Source organism: Podarcis muralis, chromosome 1 (assembly GCF_964188315.1).
Source record: "Podarcis muralis chromosome 1, rPodMur119.hap1.1, whole genome shotgun sequence".
In the NCBI taxonomy this organism is placed as follows: domain Eukaryota; kingdom Metazoa; phylum Chordata; class Lepidosauria; order Squamata; family Lacertidae; genus Podarcis; species Podarcis muralis.
In genome coordinates, this window is record NC_135655.1 from 50024606 (window position 1) to 50041677 (window position 17072).

Here is a 17072-nt window from a genome sequence, read left to right on the forward strand (position 1 = left end):
AGCGTCCGCGGCGCACTCTGAACTGACCCCGGAGGCGACCCGTCGGAGGGAAACACCCCGCGCGCGGATTGGTCCCCGCGGCGACCTGTTGCCGGCCGCGGTGGGTGCTGGGAAAAAGAGAACATGGCGGCCGGGCCCAGCAAGGCGGAGATTCAGACCCTTTTCAAGCGGCTTCGGTCTGCGCCGCCTAACAAGGTACCGAGCGCGGGGAGCTGAGGCAGGAGGCACTGGAGTGTCTCTTTGGCCGCCGTTCCCGATGGCAGACGCCCGCCGGCCCAGCGTCTCCCCTTCCCACCGTCCCCTTCCGGTTCGGTTCTGCCACCGCCGCAGTCCTGTCCACCTGCGGCAGGGCTGGGGCCGTGAGGTTTGAGACCTTGAAGGAGGACGGCACCTGCGTCCCCTCATAGCACAGCGGCCCGTTTCATCCCCGCAGTCCCCTCGTTTCAAGCTACAGGGTGGGGAAAGACTCGTCATAGTTAGAGTCACTAGCGCCAGACCAGACATATGGCTCCCTATAAGGAAGCTGGCCTGCTGTCCTTCCTTTACCGGTGGCTCCCTGTTGGTCTTCCTCCTAGCTTCTCTTCTGTTTCTTGTAGTCCTGCTTTGACTGCGGTGCGAAGAACCCGAGCTGGGCCAGCATCACCTATGGAGTGTTTCTCTGCATTGACTGCTCTGGGGTTCACCGGTCGCTGGGTGTGCATCTCAGCTTTATCCGGTGAGTACTAGGGTTTTGTTTGTTTTTTGAGGGGTGGGAGGTAAGAGGAGGAACGTGAGAGATACAGGATTCCTGCTTTAGTCGTACGGGGACCAACGATCAGCGTGGCTCATAGTGTGCAACTCCAGTGTCTTGTGTAATTGTGGTACTTACGCTTACTCCTAAAATGGCTCTTGTGCAGTAAAACGTGTTTGATTAGGTAATCTTTGAGGATCCTAAGAATAGCCTAATCCCCTTTCTCTCACTTGTTCATTGTATTGCTGTTTGAAAACAGGCAGGATATTTATATAGTTCATTATACAGATTGGTACTCACCATGAAGTTGTTGCAATAAGTGCCACACTTTTAACATCTGGAAGGAAAAGTTGCTATTACTGGGTACCCTTGAGTACCCCCCAGAAAAAAGCACTGTAATATATTTGTGGTGAAGTTTGTTCTTGATGACTTAGAGATGGCTACTTTCGTAGTTAGACAAGTATTGAATGAATTGAATGAACTTCTTTGTAATGTTCTGTTCATCTACAGATGTAGTTATGATACTCAGAAAATGCACTGCTGATTGCTGTGATCTTTAAAAATTATTTTGCACATGATGTGTGACTGCATACAAGTTTGCACTTTTTAATCTATTTATATACTTCTGCAAATTGAGTGATAGATTTGTGTGTTTCTTTCTGGTATTATCGTCATTTTATAGGTGGCATTAGTTAATATTTTGTGTTGTAGTGAGTGCATGCTTGTTTGTACCTATACAGCATTTGAAGGGAAATTCAAAAAGAGGGGAATCATCATTTCAGAAAATGTTTCTGTTTGCCATTCAACAATCCTAGTGATTAGTTATGGAAGGAAGAGAGTTGCTACAGGCATTCCTTTGGTTAAAAACTTGTTTCCACACCAATGGAAGAAAACATTGGAGTTGGGAGCCGTGTTAGAATTCTGTAAATCTTCTTCCTTCTTTGGCAAAGTATAAAAATAACAACTGTTCACTGTAGTGCACCAAGACTTGAATTTTCCACCACTTGACACTTCTCTGCTGCTTTCTGTTGAAAGATTTTACATTTGAGGTGATGTGCAATGATCATAAAAGCTGTCCATCTCTAACACTTGATCTCTGACTTTATTGCACGTGTAAAGTGTGTTATATAAAAACTGAGCAGTGAACATGCTTGAACCGACCCTTTAACATGCTTTTTTTCTGGCTGACTTCTAATACATTGAAGTATTTGTCTCATTTCAATACATTTGTGAAGCTTGAAAGCCTGCACTTACCCTTTACCTGACCTACTTCTGTGAGAGTATCGGATTACTCACACAGGCTAGCTAGCCCTAGTTCTTGTTCTTACAGTGTAAGCTCTTTGGCTCTTATAATAGTTCCTTACCTGAAATGCTCTCTCTTTGTCCTCGGTGAACAGAAGGAAAGTAGAATTCTGTGCTGGAGCAGAACCATACAATTATAGCAAAGCAAAAAGAACATAGCTTCTTCTGGCTGCTGTGTCATGTGACAGAAATGTGAGATATTTGATACATATTGATTTCTGGGTATCTCATGGCTGACAGTACCATACCAGGAGAAATGAAATTCATACATCTAGAGGAAACTTTCAGTGGTTAGAAGACTTCCAGCTAGAATCATTTGTACTTCTGTATTTCTATTTTAATAAATGAATGTACAAAGTATGGGTACAACAGCTTTCCCAAGCTCTGGAGTGCATAATTCTCTCTGGTGGTTTTCATGGCCATTTCTTCCTGTATTTATGAACCTATAGAAGTATGTACACAAATTAGATAAGGCTTTGAAGAACATGTCAAAGAAGTTTCTGCATAGCTGCTGGACAGCAGTACTAAAGCCATCACATCTATTTCAACAGTACAAACGCTGCTGCTGCTGCTGCTGCTGCTTTTAAAAATATTTTAAAATTGATTTTCAATAAAAAGAGCATGTAAACATATCCTGTCCTACAACAGACATCCCTCCCCCAATATTTTTTTTGGGGGGGAGGAAACATTATTTCAGAGAGTACAAAGGCTTCTTCAAAGTATTGTTGACCAGCACATACTGAGATGAGTTTTGTATCTGAAATTAGCCATTTATTTATTTAGAAGCTTTCTATACCATCCCTCCTTTCATTGGATCAGATTTCTGGGCACTTCTAATGTAATTCATAATACAAATTCAAAAAATCAAAACACAAAAGAACAAATAAAAGCTCAAAACATGCTGAGACATATATACTTTAAAAAATACCTAGTTGAATAAAAGTGTCTGAATCTGGCATCTAAAACCTTGTAAAGTTGGCCCCAGGCATTCCTCCTTGGGAGATGGTATTCCATGGCCAGGGTACCACAACTGAAAAAACCCTCCTTTATTATTTCATGGTGCACTCCTGATAAAGAAGTCAGAGCAGGGCCTCAACAGAAGATCCTAAGAGAAGCAAGCTGTCTTCCTTTGTGTGTGCTTGTTTTTCCCTAATCCAAAAATTTGTCCACTTGGTATTTTTGTGTGTTTCTTGGAAAAAAGATAAATGCATGCTAGCTGGATACATCTGAAGAGTCTTTTTGCTCGTGTGCTCAAAACATTCTCCTTGCCAACACTTTTGCATCTGAATTATTGGGTATCCACTACCTTGTATCAGTCTGAAATTATTCTGGTTAACAGGCCAGATTGAAAGAGTTCAAACAGCCAAATACAACTGGGTCAAACCTCTGCCAGGGGTGTACCTAGAGGTTGGCCAGGTTGGCCCCCACCAAGGACGCAGGGTCAGGAAGGCACAAAAATCACATCTCTCCATCTGGCTTGAGTGGCTAGGAATCTGGGTGCCTCACCAGAGGAATCCAGTACTGGCATGGGACATCTCAGCAACCCTGTGGTGCCCCCTTCCCAGTCAGAAGTGTGAGTGGAGTGCCTAGCAAGGCGTAGGGAAGAAAGACAGGGAGTGGGTAAGAGTTGCAGGAGGAGGAAAAAGGAAGGAGGCAGAAGGGAAAGCACGGAGTGGAGGGAGACAGATAGACCAATGGAGGAGGAGGAGGTGTGGAGCAGAGCAGATCTGACCCTGATGGCCACAAAGGGAGTCACTGGTGCAGTCCAAAAGGCAATGCAAAGCAGACTTTTTGAGTTTCTGGTCCTTGCTCTCTCCTGGCTATAGAGGCACTGGTACAACATCTCCTTGCCCAAGGGCACAAGGAAACCAAGGTACACCTCTGGCCACTGCCCTCACCCGGAAACTAACATGGGAGATATTTATTGGTTCAGGGGCACTAACAGTAGCACATATATTCCCAGAGATCTGCTTCCATTGTGCATTATGTTGTTCAAACCCTTCTGAGCCTGATCTGGTGAACTTTTCTGAGGTAATGACTCCAGGTTTTGTTCTCTTGTCAGGTCCACAGAGCTTGATTTCAACTGGAGCTGGTTTCAGCTGAGGTGTATGCAAGTGGGTAGCAATGCCAATGCGGTAAGGAGCCATTTGAAGTTGATGATCTTTGGTTGCATGCCTGGACCTTTTTACCATGCTCCTCTTTGGTAGATTTCATAGTCAGGTGGTTGGTGTTTTCTTAATAAATATATGTTTATCAAACTTGCTTATAAAATAAAAGAACATGGTGACCTGTGTTCCTGAAACTCCTGCTTCCAAGAGAAAGCTGAATTCTTGCAGGTCTGTGTCTGGAATTGGGCCCTTTAGTTGCAGGAAGTCACCTGTTTGTTTCTTTTGCTCTTCATTTTTCTAATCTTGGCCTTCAACTAAATTTCCTCTCCACCCCCGCCAGACTGCCTTTTTCCGCCAGTATGGTTGCACCACCGCAGATGCCAGTGCCAAGTATAATAGCCGCGCAGCCCAGATGTACCGGGAGAAGATCCGGCAGCTGGCAGCTGCTGCGATGGCCAAGTATGGGAATGATGTAAGTGCAGATGCGCCTCTTTGCTGTTGGGAAGGATCAGGGACCATGGTGCTTGCTACTGAATACGACAAACTATTTTCTCCTTTTCCAGCTCCTGATTGATGGGCTGAGTGGAACTCCAGGCCACTCCCCAGAAAAGAGTGATGCCGATTTCTTCTTGGAACATACACAGGTGTGTTGAGCCAACTTGGATTGCCCATTTCCATCAGAAACCTTCATTGATGGGGGAACTACAGGTCATGAATGTATTTGATCCAAAACTCTGTGACCTACATAGATCAAGTTGGAGGGGCCATGCTGCTCAGTGGTTTGGACCTGCCATATTCACTAGGTTTGCCTCCTCGAGGTGGTTGTTTACATTCATACATGCAAACTGGCCTGGTTTGCATGTCACAGTAATCAAGGTTTGGCTTGGATTGTGGTGAAGATCTTTCCTCCTTGGCCACCACCTGTAACCTTAGGAAAAATTTTGGCTACAGATCGTAGTTACAGAAGAGAGACCTTAACCATAGTCCCAGGTTCGAATGACAAACTGAGCCAAACCCTAGCTGAGGTGCTGTGCTGACCTACAAAACCTGAGGAGGAGCAAAGTAGCTGCAACCTCCTCTTTGGGAGCCAGTGCGTTCAGGCTAAGCCATGAACTGACTTGGTGTGACATGGCCACGAAGTCAGATCAGTGGTCTTTTTGGCTCAGTCTTCTTTGATTTGAGTGTTGGCTGTTCTCCAGTTAGAGGTGGTCTTCCTAGCCCCGCCACCCACAACCCTCCAACTGGAGATGGACCCTGGGATTCCTGTTCGTGCAGAGCCTGTGTTCTTCTACTTCTTCTTCTTCCCTTCCCTTCTTCCCTTCTTCTTCTTTTTTTCTTGTTCACAAAGGATAAGCAGGGCTCTTTCCTTAGGATCTCCCCACCCTGACCTTGCTTAGGGGCAGTATACTTCCAGATACTGGATCCTGGGTTCAAAGAGATGATTGCTTTTAGTTTCTGCACTGCTTCTGAGCTTCCTAGAAATGGAGTTTTAAACTAGATGAACTCTTGGTTTTGTTCAACAAGATGATTCATAGCTTATGTCTTTCCCGTCTAGAATACATTCTCTCTAGTACAGGGGCAAGACTGGCAGATTTCCACTTTGACTCTAAACTGGCGGTTCCGTTGATTTCAGGGTACCATCTACTTAAGCATGCTTAGGATTGTAGAGCTGGTCTCAAGGGATTGGGTTTCCTTCTCCAAAACTGTTTCTTGCCACCGAGGAGATTATGTCTAAAGATATGGGACAGCATGGCCTGAGTCTTAAATCGGCTTGGCTCCAGATTTCCCCACAAGAAGCCACCTTGAGGGCATGCATTGTAATACTTGAGAAAACGGTTAATGCTTACTGGGTGTTATGCGTTTGAAATGCATATCCTGCTAATGTTTAATGTTTCAATATTTTAATGTTGTATTTTGATTTTGTTTTTAAGTTGTAATCATTCAACTTGTTTTTATTATTGCTTGTAAGCCGCTCTGAGCCCGGCCTTGGCTGGGGAGGGCGGGGTATAAATAAAAAAATATTATTATTATTAACCAAGGGTTTCTGAGTTTGATCTATTTGTACTGTCCGATCCAAATTGTTGCATCTTCCTGAGGGCCAGTTCATATTTTTTTTAAGGATTGTAATACCTGGGATGTGGTTGAAACAGGCCAGAGCACAGTGCAGCCTTCGCTAGAATTGGAGAGAACAGCAAAGTCTACTGAGAATAATGAAGTTCAACGTGAGTATTGCTGTTTAGCTCCTTTGCCCCTTTTGAATCTTCCTAGCCTGGCTGGAAAGACACTTGATCTTGCTTGTTCTCAGGATGGATGATGAGCAGAGGATTTGTGCAGTGTAACACATGAGTCAATATAGAGGATTGAAGAATTGCTTCATTGTTGCATGCATGTTGTGACATCTCTCCACAACGTTTGGCAGCCATACCCATGTTCTCTTGAAGCGAACATTTTATTTTTCTCTTGGAAAAGTGTGTTTATGTTGCGTGACTTAAGGAGTCCTGCATTTCCTATAGGGCAGGGGTGGGGAACCTCTGTCTTTCAGACGTTGATGGACTACAGTTTCCATCAACCCACATCAGTGATCACATTGCCTGGGGCTGATGGGAACTGGAGTTCAACAATATATAGAAGGCCATGGGTTCCCCACCCCTTCTATATAGATTAAAAAGTATCAGGTATGTGGATGTAGTTCTGTTGCTTGGAATATTCTTGACCAGGCATCCCCAAACTCGACCCTCCAGATGTTTTGGGACTACAGTTCCCATCATCCCTGACCACTGGTCCTGTTAGCTAGGGATGATGAGAGCTGTAGTCCCAAAACATCTGGAGGGCCGAGTTTGGGGATGTGTATTCTTGACTGTCAGTGAGACTCTGGTGGTTTCTACTAGCTGTCCAGTAATTCCCTGCAGGGAGTTTTCTGGATAGTAAGCAGTGGTCCTGGAACATAAATGTTTTGTGGGATGAGAAAAAAATCATTTTAATTGTCCAAGATACTGGACACAAGACATGCATCTTCTTAGCTGTACCTTAGTTTCCATTTTAAAAAATAAGTGTGTGTGCTCTTGCCCATAGAGCCTGACCAGGGTCCATCTATTGACCTGCTGAGCACTTCTCCGAAAGGATCTCTTGGTAAGTGTAAGCTCCCTTGTATCCTATTATGTTAAACATAATGTCTCAGTGGCTCACCATTTAATTTGAGTAGATGGTCTGCATTAACAACAGAGTTTATTTCAGATGCTGAATCAGGTAAGGGAGGCCAGTGCTTCTGACTCTGGAGGAGGAATTGGGTCACTTCTAAGTTTGGCTTTTGAAAATTAGAACTATAATATGTGGTCCCTCATCCAATTTATAACCATGCCAGATGGGTGATCCAACATCTGCTTAGAGATTTCTAACAAAAGAGAGTCTTTCACTTCCACACAAGTAAGTTCACCTGTCAGCTGCTTGTTCCATCCGGAAGCTCTTCATAATTTTTAGTGACAATTCCCTTTCTTGTAATTTTAATTTGTTGGTTTGGACCCTATCCTCCAGAGCATCAAAAAACATATCTGCTCCATCAGTATAAAAAGGTAAAGGTACCCCTGCCCGTACGGGCCAGTCGTGTCTGACTCTAGGGTTGTGCGCTCATCTCACTTAAGAGGCCGGGAGCCAGCGCTGTCCGCAGACACTTCCGGGACATGTGGCCAGCGTGACGAAGCTGCTCTGGTGAGCCGGCACCAGCGCAGCACACGGAAACGCCACTCCATCAGTATAACGGCCTTCAAATATGAAGATGACCATTCATCCTTGCACAGAATTAAGAAAAAGATTTTATTCAATATTGGAGACTCTTCCCATATACGGTATCAGCATACCATATATTCTGGAATTTCTGGATGGCTTGTTCCTTCTGACCTTGAGATCCCAGTGTTTGTTTAGGTCAAAAGCAATAATTCACCAGGGGGACTGGGGTAGTATCGAGCGAATAATTGCAAATTAGAACTATTATTGACTTATTCGTCAAGAGGAACTACCCATTACTGAAGACTATGATCTGATTCTGATTTTAACAATCCAGTCTGCTAAACTGTGGTGTATTGGACCAGGAATAGTTACATGCATGTTTGCTCCTCCTCCCCATATCCATTCAACTTTGGCGAAGATACCTTGCATTCTAACCAGTTTCCCTTGATGTCAAAACAGGGAAACTGTATTTTACGGGCTCAAGAATATGAAACTGGAATTGGATTTGGTTTGGAGGAGGACCTTAAAGCACAGTTTCTGGATCAGATGTCACTATGAACTAGGTTGCCTTCATCAAAGCAGCGTGTGTGTGGAGGAGGACAGAGAGAGCTTGCATGCACAGGATCTGTGCCTGGTCCGATAAACCACAATGTCGATTCCGGCCTATAGATGCTACTATCTTGTGCCTGCAATTTTGCTTGGGCCTTCTTGTGGAGGATATGTTTCGGTCTCTCCTGAGCCCAGACTATACCTAGAACGTACCATTTTAGTTTCCAACATGTACATGTCTTTTTCTTCCTCAGACGCATCCATGTGTCTGTCTCGGCAAGGGGCTGCTCCTGCCGGAGGTAACTGGCTAAGGGCCTGCACTGGCTACTTGTGGTGCCTTGCCTCTGCCTTCTCTTTCTGTGGTTCTGCCTTCAGGCCAGGGGTTGTCTGTCTTGTACATCCAAATTGTCATTTCAAGGAAGTTGATCTTCCTCACTAGTGAAGTGGAGGATCCATCCTGCTCTTTGCTATCGTTGCAGTCAGCCAAGTGGACACACGTGGCTCGTTTCAAGGAGGCACTTGCGTTGCTAACTGCTTTAGGAATACTGAGCAGCCTCCCTAGCAAATGCAGCTTCAGTCCTACAGCGGTGCTTTGTTGCCACTAGAGCTCTTCTCCAAGGCCAACCTGAGCTCATGAGCTACCAGGCACCCTTTGGCTTCTCAAGCACCAATTTTTTGTTGCAATATATGTAACATATTGGGAAGTCAGTCTAGTTTTTCAAACTGATTCTTTGAAGCACCACTTCTTGGCATGATTTTATGCTGCTTTTTCAACTCAGGAAGGGGGACCACAAAGCGGCTAATCTGAAATTGCATGGTGTGGTCTGTCATACTGCCTTTGGATTTCTCTATGCTGCTGCCAGAGCTGTTGGGTGTATTAACTATGCATCTGGCACACTTGGCATAGCTTTCCTTGTGCCACAAAAGCCTTAAATAACTGCTACTAGTGTTGGGACTGACAGCAGGTTTCTTGCTGTCTTTCATGTCTGCTCATTATTTTTCCCTGTTGCAGAAATAAAACCTTCACTCATTGGAAAGAAGAAGCCAGGTGCTACTAAGAAAGGGGTATGTCTGCTGAAAGGGACTTTGTCTCTCTAACTACACACATTTCCTTTTTTCTGATAAAGATTTGTTCCCCAGTCCACATCAACCCAGCAAATGGCCTTGCCATTTGCCTTGAGTATCTAATAAGGATTTTCTCTAATCAGTTTTGTATTGTATACTATTTGTGGGTATCAATGCTGCCAGGGATCTGCCTGATTCTTGACTGGATTTCATTTCAGTGATTGTACACACAACCAAATACTGTGCATATAGAGAAATATTCAGAATGAGCTTGAAAAAGCTGGGTGGGGGAGGCAGGGAGAGATTGCATCATTGGTAAACTTATAAAATTTCAAACATCATATGAAGTACACCAGACGAGTAAATAGTGGAATTGCATATAGCAAAGCTTGCAAAATAGTGAGCAGCTGTTTATCTCAGGTGGGGAACCTGCAGCCTGTAGGCCAAATTTGGCCTGTGAGGCTATTTTCCCCAAACCGTGTCTGCCTGACCCATACCATATGATGAGATTTGTGGGGCAGTCAGAGATGTGGCAAGTTTGGCTGCACAACCCAAGTTTCCTATGGGGGGCGGACCTGTATCATGCAGGACATCTGCAATCATGTAGCCAATTTGATTCTTGCAGTGCAAGTGATCCCTTCCAGCTCTACAACTCTATGGTTCTTTGATCTCTGCAGAAAGCAGCTTGGCCAGCCTTGTGCTCAGCACTGGTAACTAAGCATAGGGATGGCGAAGCCCCTTGTGCTGCAGTTCCCAAGCCCTGTGTAAACAACTTTTAACAGGCGGGTTGCACCAAGCAACTGTCACAGTTGGTCTGCAGGGATGGGGACAGATAAGGATCTGGCCTGCTGAACGCAAAAGGATTCCCATCTTTTAAATCTTCCCTTTCAGCATTTGGAGGGGCCTATCAAATTTGTCTTGAACTGGCCAGATTTGTTCATTGACACTCTCTGCGCCCCTTGCATCGTTTGCAGTAATTGATCCCTTGGTTTTGCCATTTTAAAGGAGCACTGTGGCTTTTCTTGGAACCTTTATTCTGCTTCTGTTTCTTCCAGCTGGGGGCCAAAAAGGGTCTTGGAGCTCAAAAAGTGAGCAGCCAGAGTTTCACTGAAATTGAACGACAGGCCCAGGTGGCTGAAAAGATGAGGGAACAACAGGCTGCAGAGTGCAAGAAGCAAGCTGAGGAGTCCCTGTAAGTGAGGCACACTTGCAGCATCCTCAAGTTAGGATCTGTATATGTTTGCATGCAGAGTTATTGGGACAAGCTTCCTCTCATAGGAAAACTTGCATTTGGCATGGAATGATGAAGCAATTGGCACATAACAAAGTCAGGACTAAATAAGTGTTGCCCTGCCCAGGCCTGAGCTTTTTTGAGGACGTAAAGTCTTTCCTGCTTACCCATTTCCTATTTCAGAATGATGAGATATGTGGGTAGTTTATATGTATTCTGGACTCCCCTGCCAGTTTATTCTGTTGTCTCCCTCAGAGTCGCCTCAATGAGACTGGCGTACCAGGAGTTGCAGATTGATCGGAAGAAGGAGGAGAAGAAACTCCAGAACCTGGAAGGAAAAAAGCGTGAACAAGCTGAGAGACTGGGCATGGGATTGGTGTCCAGGAGGTATTTGCTATACATGAAGAACAAGGAGAATGTGCCGAGTGGGTAGATTTTAGTGTAACATCTGCCCCAAGATCGCTTGGGGGTTTAGTTGCTGCTGTCTCAATAGACAGGAAGATTGTGGTTCAAGAGTACATCATTGGTGAGCTGAGTTCCAGTCTACTCCATTTGGAGTGGCTTGTGAATCCTGAATATTAGCCTTGAGTGTAATCTACATTTGCCCCAATCAAAAGATTACTTCTTTCCTGTAGATCTTCAGCCTTGGGTGGCTCTTCTGCTTTTCCATCTTGTAGAATCTGATCTGAGGTATAATGAAATTTGTATCTTTAGAAAATGAGACACTGTCCTGGCTCCCTCATTGTTTATTTCTTACCCACCCAGACTGTATATAGCATACGTTTTAGCAATGAGAAACCCCTGCTTGCAGTCATAAGTCTCACATCTGCTTTTGCCATGATCTCTACATTCTGGCTAGCTCATGGCACAGCCTGAATGAAGTGATGTAGCAACCTTTCTGAAAAGCCAGAAGGTCTGGTTAGTGACAGGATGGGAGGCTGCCTGCAGAATTTGATGAGTAACACCTTGAGCTCCTTTAAAGGGAGGCAGACTAGATTGACTTGGGCCTTATTTTTGAGCCAATGTAGTTCTAATGGTGAGAAGTAGGTGTTGGGCTCTGCCAGTAGGGTTTTATCTTGGTCTCCTTCCTCCTAGTTCCATCTCGCACTCTGTCCTTTCCGAGATGCAAATGATAGAGCAAGAAACACCAGTGACTGCAAAGTCCTCTCGGTCCCAGCTGGATCTCTTTGAAGACACTGGAAGTTTCACATCCGGACCACCCAAGTAAGACTGGTTGCAGTGCCATTCGCTCTTGCCCAGCTTTTCTTTATCTGGCCTGGATAAATCTCCTCTCATTTTTTTTCATAGGTACAAAGATAATCCTTTCTCAATAGGAGATGCTTTTGGCTCGCAGTGGGAAACAGACAACACCTGGGGGATTGACAAAGGGGAAGAAGAGACAGACATCACTATCTCCAGTATTCGGCCCATTGGTGAAAGGTAAAAGTGATGAGTGGAGTCCCGTCTGGAAAGGAGTTTCTTGAAGGAACTGTTCAGGGACATATATGACTGCTCTTTAACCGGCACCTAACAAAAAGGCCTCATAGGCTTTCCCAAGGCATTTTGCCTCAAGCACTTTCAAAATGGCATCGTATTGTGGTCTGATGGACTAAACTTCAGAGATGAGGGTTCAAATTTCCACTCAGCCATGAAGCTCCCTAGGTGACCTTGTTTCTCAGCCTAACCTGTCCCACAGGGTGGTTGTTAGGATAAAACAGGGAGGGAGAGAAACCTAATGTGACACCCGAAGCTCCCAGGAGGAAAGGTGGGGCATAAATGTAATAACAACAACATTTGCAATCAATATGAATGAATCTCAGAGCAATGCTTTGACTAAGCCACTGAGAAATGCTGGTTGCTTGAGTGATGGTCGCTCTGCTGCTGCTGCTGAGAGTAGGGGGCTTTTGTCTTTGTTTAACTGAGGAAAATAGTGACCAGGTTTACACACTGCAGAAACCATAGTTTAGAAAAACGATTCACTAAACCTGTGGCTTAATGTGAACAAGCAATGTGCCTTAAGCGTGCTGCTGAAAGGTTCTCACTGCACTCCCTGCCTTCTCCTGCTTCTGCTGTTCTGTGGACAAAACAAGCCAGAGTTTGGCTTCTTGTAGCTTCTGGGTCATGGCCTGAAATTTGTCTCCAAACCACAAGCAGTAACAAGGGTTTGTTCTTGGCTAGCTACTTGTGGTTTCTTCGGGGGAAAGATACCCAATTCTGCCTGGTGTTGACTGTGGCACATCAGGAACGGGAAGAGTGCTGTGGAAACTTTGGAACAGCCTGCAACATGACACACTGCTTATTCATTTAAAACTGGCTGGGTTTCAGCTATGGTTTAATGTGCTGTGTGAATCAAACCAGTGTATAGCATAGCTGTTAGCTGAGGGGCTTATGACATCCAACTAACTTGGAGTTGAACAGATGGGGTTCCACTTTCTCGCCATGGCCGAATACCTGTGCACTGGGTTGTGACTCTATGAATTGCTGTTACAGTGCTTTCCTTTCTCCTCCATTCAGACCCACCAACAGAAGAGAGACAGAGAGCAAGATCTCAGTAGTAGAGTCCAGTGAAGCTCGACAGAAGTTTGCTGGGGCCAAAGCCATCTCGTCCGACATGTTCTTTGGGCGGGAAGCTGATGCTGAGGCAAGTGCTGGATGATTTCTCTGTCTTCAAGCTGTTCCCACCCATCACCTGGCAATCACCAGCCTCTGTTTCCTGCGTCTTATTTTGTTTTCTCTTTCCAGTATGAGGCCAGATCCCGACTCCAACAACTCTCTGGCAGCAATGCCATCAGCTCTGCTGATCTGTTTGGAGAGTCTGAGACAGGGAACTCGGGTATGTCAGCAAACAACTTGAGAGACGGGTTTTCTTCTGTCACCAAGGGGCTGGTATGGCCCTTAACACCTATTACTCAGAAAGGGATGGGCTCAGCTGACTTGTGTCAAATCACGGAGCAGATTACATATCTGACTCAGGGTTACAGGATCTCATAGTGGATTTCCCAACCTAGGATCTCAGCCAGCAAGGCCTCTTCCATGAGATGAGCATCTTCCTCATACAGCAGAACTCTCTGATGGTGTTGTTTTCCTTCCGTCTCTAGGTAGTGTTTCAATTGGAAATGTACTGCCTGCTGCTGATATTGCCCAGTTCAAGCAAGGAGTGAAGTCTGTTGCTGGCAAGATGGCTGTTCTAGCCAATGGTGTGATGAATTCCCTTCAGGTGAGGTAGCACGCCTGTTGTGTAGTCATGGCAAGAGGCTCTAAATGCCTCACGCAGGGTTCAAACTCCGATAGTGAAGGTTACAATTCTGGAAGCCATGTGTGATGTCTGTGGCTTTTGCTTCATTCTCATTCATGTAGGGGTCAAAAAGTTTACAACACTTCTAAAGCAGCTAACTGGTCAGTCCACTAGAAGATAATAAATTCCCTTACCATGTATGCTAAATTTAAATTCCCAGCTTTTGCAAAGCTACTTGGACTCAGGTTGATGATGCAAAGATATGCAAAGTAACTGGTGTTTTTATACTTTGTAGTTCTGGAACAGAAGTTAAGACGGAAACCTTAATGCAGGCCTCATCCACACTTAACGCTGTGTGTTCAAACCTCAAGCTCACCTGCTTACACACTTGGGCTGTTCCCCTAATGCTCCTGTGCAAGGAGCTGCTTTTGTCAAATGATGGGATGACAGGCGCTACAGCCAGTTCTTTTCTCATGTTATTGGGGAGAGCAGCTCCTTGCTTACAGTGGAGATGTTGCATGATCTGAGATGGCAGCATGGAAATTCTCTGCCAGCAAAAGTAACCTTTTACATGGTTCATAAGCCTCTTATTCAGAGCTTAGTAGGATGGGCTTGCTTTTGTCATATCCGCTTGCAGGTTTCCCCATATTATAGAACAGGAGATGCTGCACTAGATGGGCCATGGACCTGATCCAGCAAGCACTTTTATGTCCTGATATTTGGCCTGAAGTTTTAACTGTTGGGGGGGGGGGTTAGTTGCTGTATTCAGGTGCTGAGAAATATGGCATCATATCTGTGGGCAATGTGCTAAGTTGCCTCTTTCTGTCCTCCCTCTCCCACCTCTTAGGATCGCTATGGCTCATATTGAGGATTCAGGAGAGACTTTGCAGCTTGTGGCCATCAGCGAAACACCAATTGCACCTTGAGTCCACCTGGAAGAATTGAACAGGATTGCTTTTTAGCCGAGCATGGCTAGGGGCTTCTTGAGGAGAGAAGGAGAAATGGACATGCCTGGCACTTGCTCAAAAACTCTCTGGACATTATTTTCTATTTGAAATGACCCCAACCTTGAGCTAATGGAATATTGGCCCTTCCAGAGAATCCCCCGCTGCTGCTGCTGCGCACTGCACAAGGGTTGCCAATTGACCTCTGTGCTGCTGCTGCTGTTTCCACTTCCCCCAGCCCCTGGCTGTTATTAAGCAGAATATGTTTGGGGGGAGAAGGAAGCTGTGTTTGAAACTCTTCCAAGGGAAATGGCAGTAAACAGGGGCATGGTGGGGAATCCCCAGGACCTAGACTGTCTTCTAGAACAGGGGGGTTTTGGCACAAGGTCATTCTTACTGGCCGTGCCTTGAACCAATGTGATATAATTAGATCCCTTTTTGAGAGCAGCAACTTAAAAGCCTCCATCTGTAGCAAGCCGCGAAGGATCAAGGCATGCTTGGGTGGGCTTGTGCAAGATATTTGCAGTATTACGCAAATATGCTGGACAGCTGGGGAAACGTACATTTCTTACCCTGACACACACACCCTGAACCGTGGGTTGATGCTGTTGAGAAGAGAGCATCTTCAGTTGAGGAATGAAGAGGTTAATTGGGCCTGCTGTTTCATATAACCTGTTGCCTCATCTCCTTGGTGCCCTCTTGGTTTCCTTTCAGACCTTTATGGAAACTGCTAACAAAACAGGGCAGTGGCCGCTCAGTCCACTGGCTCTGGTGCTGTTTGTGCAACCACTGCTGTTGCTGGCCTCCCTTCCCCAGCGAGATCTACCTGAATATCAGGGCCCCATCTGTGCTGCACGTGGGGAAAGGAAGTAGTTTCAAGGAAAGCGGCTTCCCCTTGTCGAAGCTTCACTGCTGCCCCTTTGCTCCTTCTAGCCCAGCATTCTGGGTTTCTTTCTTTCTTAAATGACTCCAGTTACAGTTCTGCTGGTGTAGGTGAAGAACAGGAGCAGATGAAAGTGCTCTCTTCCATCCCACAATGCTGCTTTGATGTTCAGGACAGAAGGTATCCTGCCGCAAAGCCCCCTCTTGCATCTGCATGCCTTTCCCCCCGCCTTGGTTTATGTTCTTCTGTTGGAAGAAGAATCTCCTCATCACACTGGGAAACTCAATCCACGTGAAGCGGTGCTTGCTGTTGTAACCATTTTACATTTACCTTGCATGATAGTTGCTGTTGCAGCTGTGGGTTCATCTGAAGACTTGCGTCGTGCCCATTGTACATTCTGTTAAGGTAGCAAGTCTGTCTAATCGCTCTTCACTGGGAAATCAACCACTAAGAGTACACTGGAATGATGACTTTGGTTTCAATAAGATGCTCTTGCTAGAGAGAGAGATGAGGTTTATCAGGGTAGCTTGAGGACCCACTTTACGATGGAGCAACATCTTGCCTATTTCCATATCTGCATATTCATCAGTGCAATTGACCTGCTTTCTCCTTGCACACTTCCCCAAGAAGGTAAATGGCTGCATGGGCTTACTGGAAATCTCTTCCCCGCCCCCTTGGGTCTGCTCCACTTCTCATTTTTTGCTCCCTGGGTTCTGAAAATGCACTGATGTTTTAACTTTGATTATTGCAAATTTGTCTTAAAGTGCTCCTTTCCAAGGCCAGGAGTTTGCAGAGCTTTGGTTTGGCCTGGTGTGCTCTCGACTGGAAGAGGGTTCTCTTCTTGGGCTGTCTGTGTACTTTGAGTTAAAACGGTAGTGTTAATGAGCGTTGTTGTGGCCAAGGCTGGGCCTCTGCTGTGTGTGGGGGTCCAAAGGGGAGTGGTATGGATTCTCTCCCTCCCACCCCAAGTGAATAAAATCAAATACGTGTGTGTTCCATTTCTGTGACTCCCTTTTTTAAATTCAGATGTAGCCGATGGACCCCAGGGACACTGGAGCAGGCAGAGCTACTCCCTTTTCTATGCCATGGGCTAGGAAGGGAAGTTAGCAGACTTCAGGTGAGGTGTGAAGAGGACACAGTCTGGGTGTGAAAGCAGCCTTAAAGGATTACCAATTTGTGTTGATTTTTTCTTTATGAAAAATGAGCTGATTTGAAACACCTTCTGATTAATACACTGTTTTTTAAAAAACTGTACCTTCCCTAGGAAGACACTTACCAATGATTCAGTGGAGTTTTGAGCGG

At 45.4% G+C, this 17072-nt stretch overlaps 1 protein-coding gene across 2 annotated transcripts; it reads left to right on the plus strand.

Annotated features, from left to right (window-relative positions):
* Positions 1–38: 38 nt before the first annotated feature.
* Positions 39–16768, plus strand: ARFGAP2 (ARF GTPase activating protein 2). Of its 2 annotated transcripts, XM_028726539.2 has the most exons (17): positions 39–195; positions 597–715; positions 4095–4167; positions 4481–4612; positions 4704–4784; positions 6260–6362; positions 7213–7269; positions 8667–8711; positions 9425–9477; positions 10533–10669; positions 10964–11095; positions 11804–11932; positions 12017–12148; positions 13223–13349; positions 13451–13541; positions 13807–13925; positions 14791–16768. In XM_028726539.2, the coding sequence occupies exons 1-17, from the start codon at positions 124–126 to the stop codon at positions 14809–14811; spliced, it is 1623 nt and encodes a 540-aa protein (XP_028582372.1). In that variant the 5' UTR covers positions 39–123; the 3' UTR covers positions 14812–16768. The 2 variants fall into 2 exon arrangements, with proteins under 2 accessions (XP_028582372.1, XP_028582381.1); XM_028726548.2 differs by lacking the exon at positions 8667–8711.
* Positions 16769–17072: the final 304 nt, after the last annotated feature.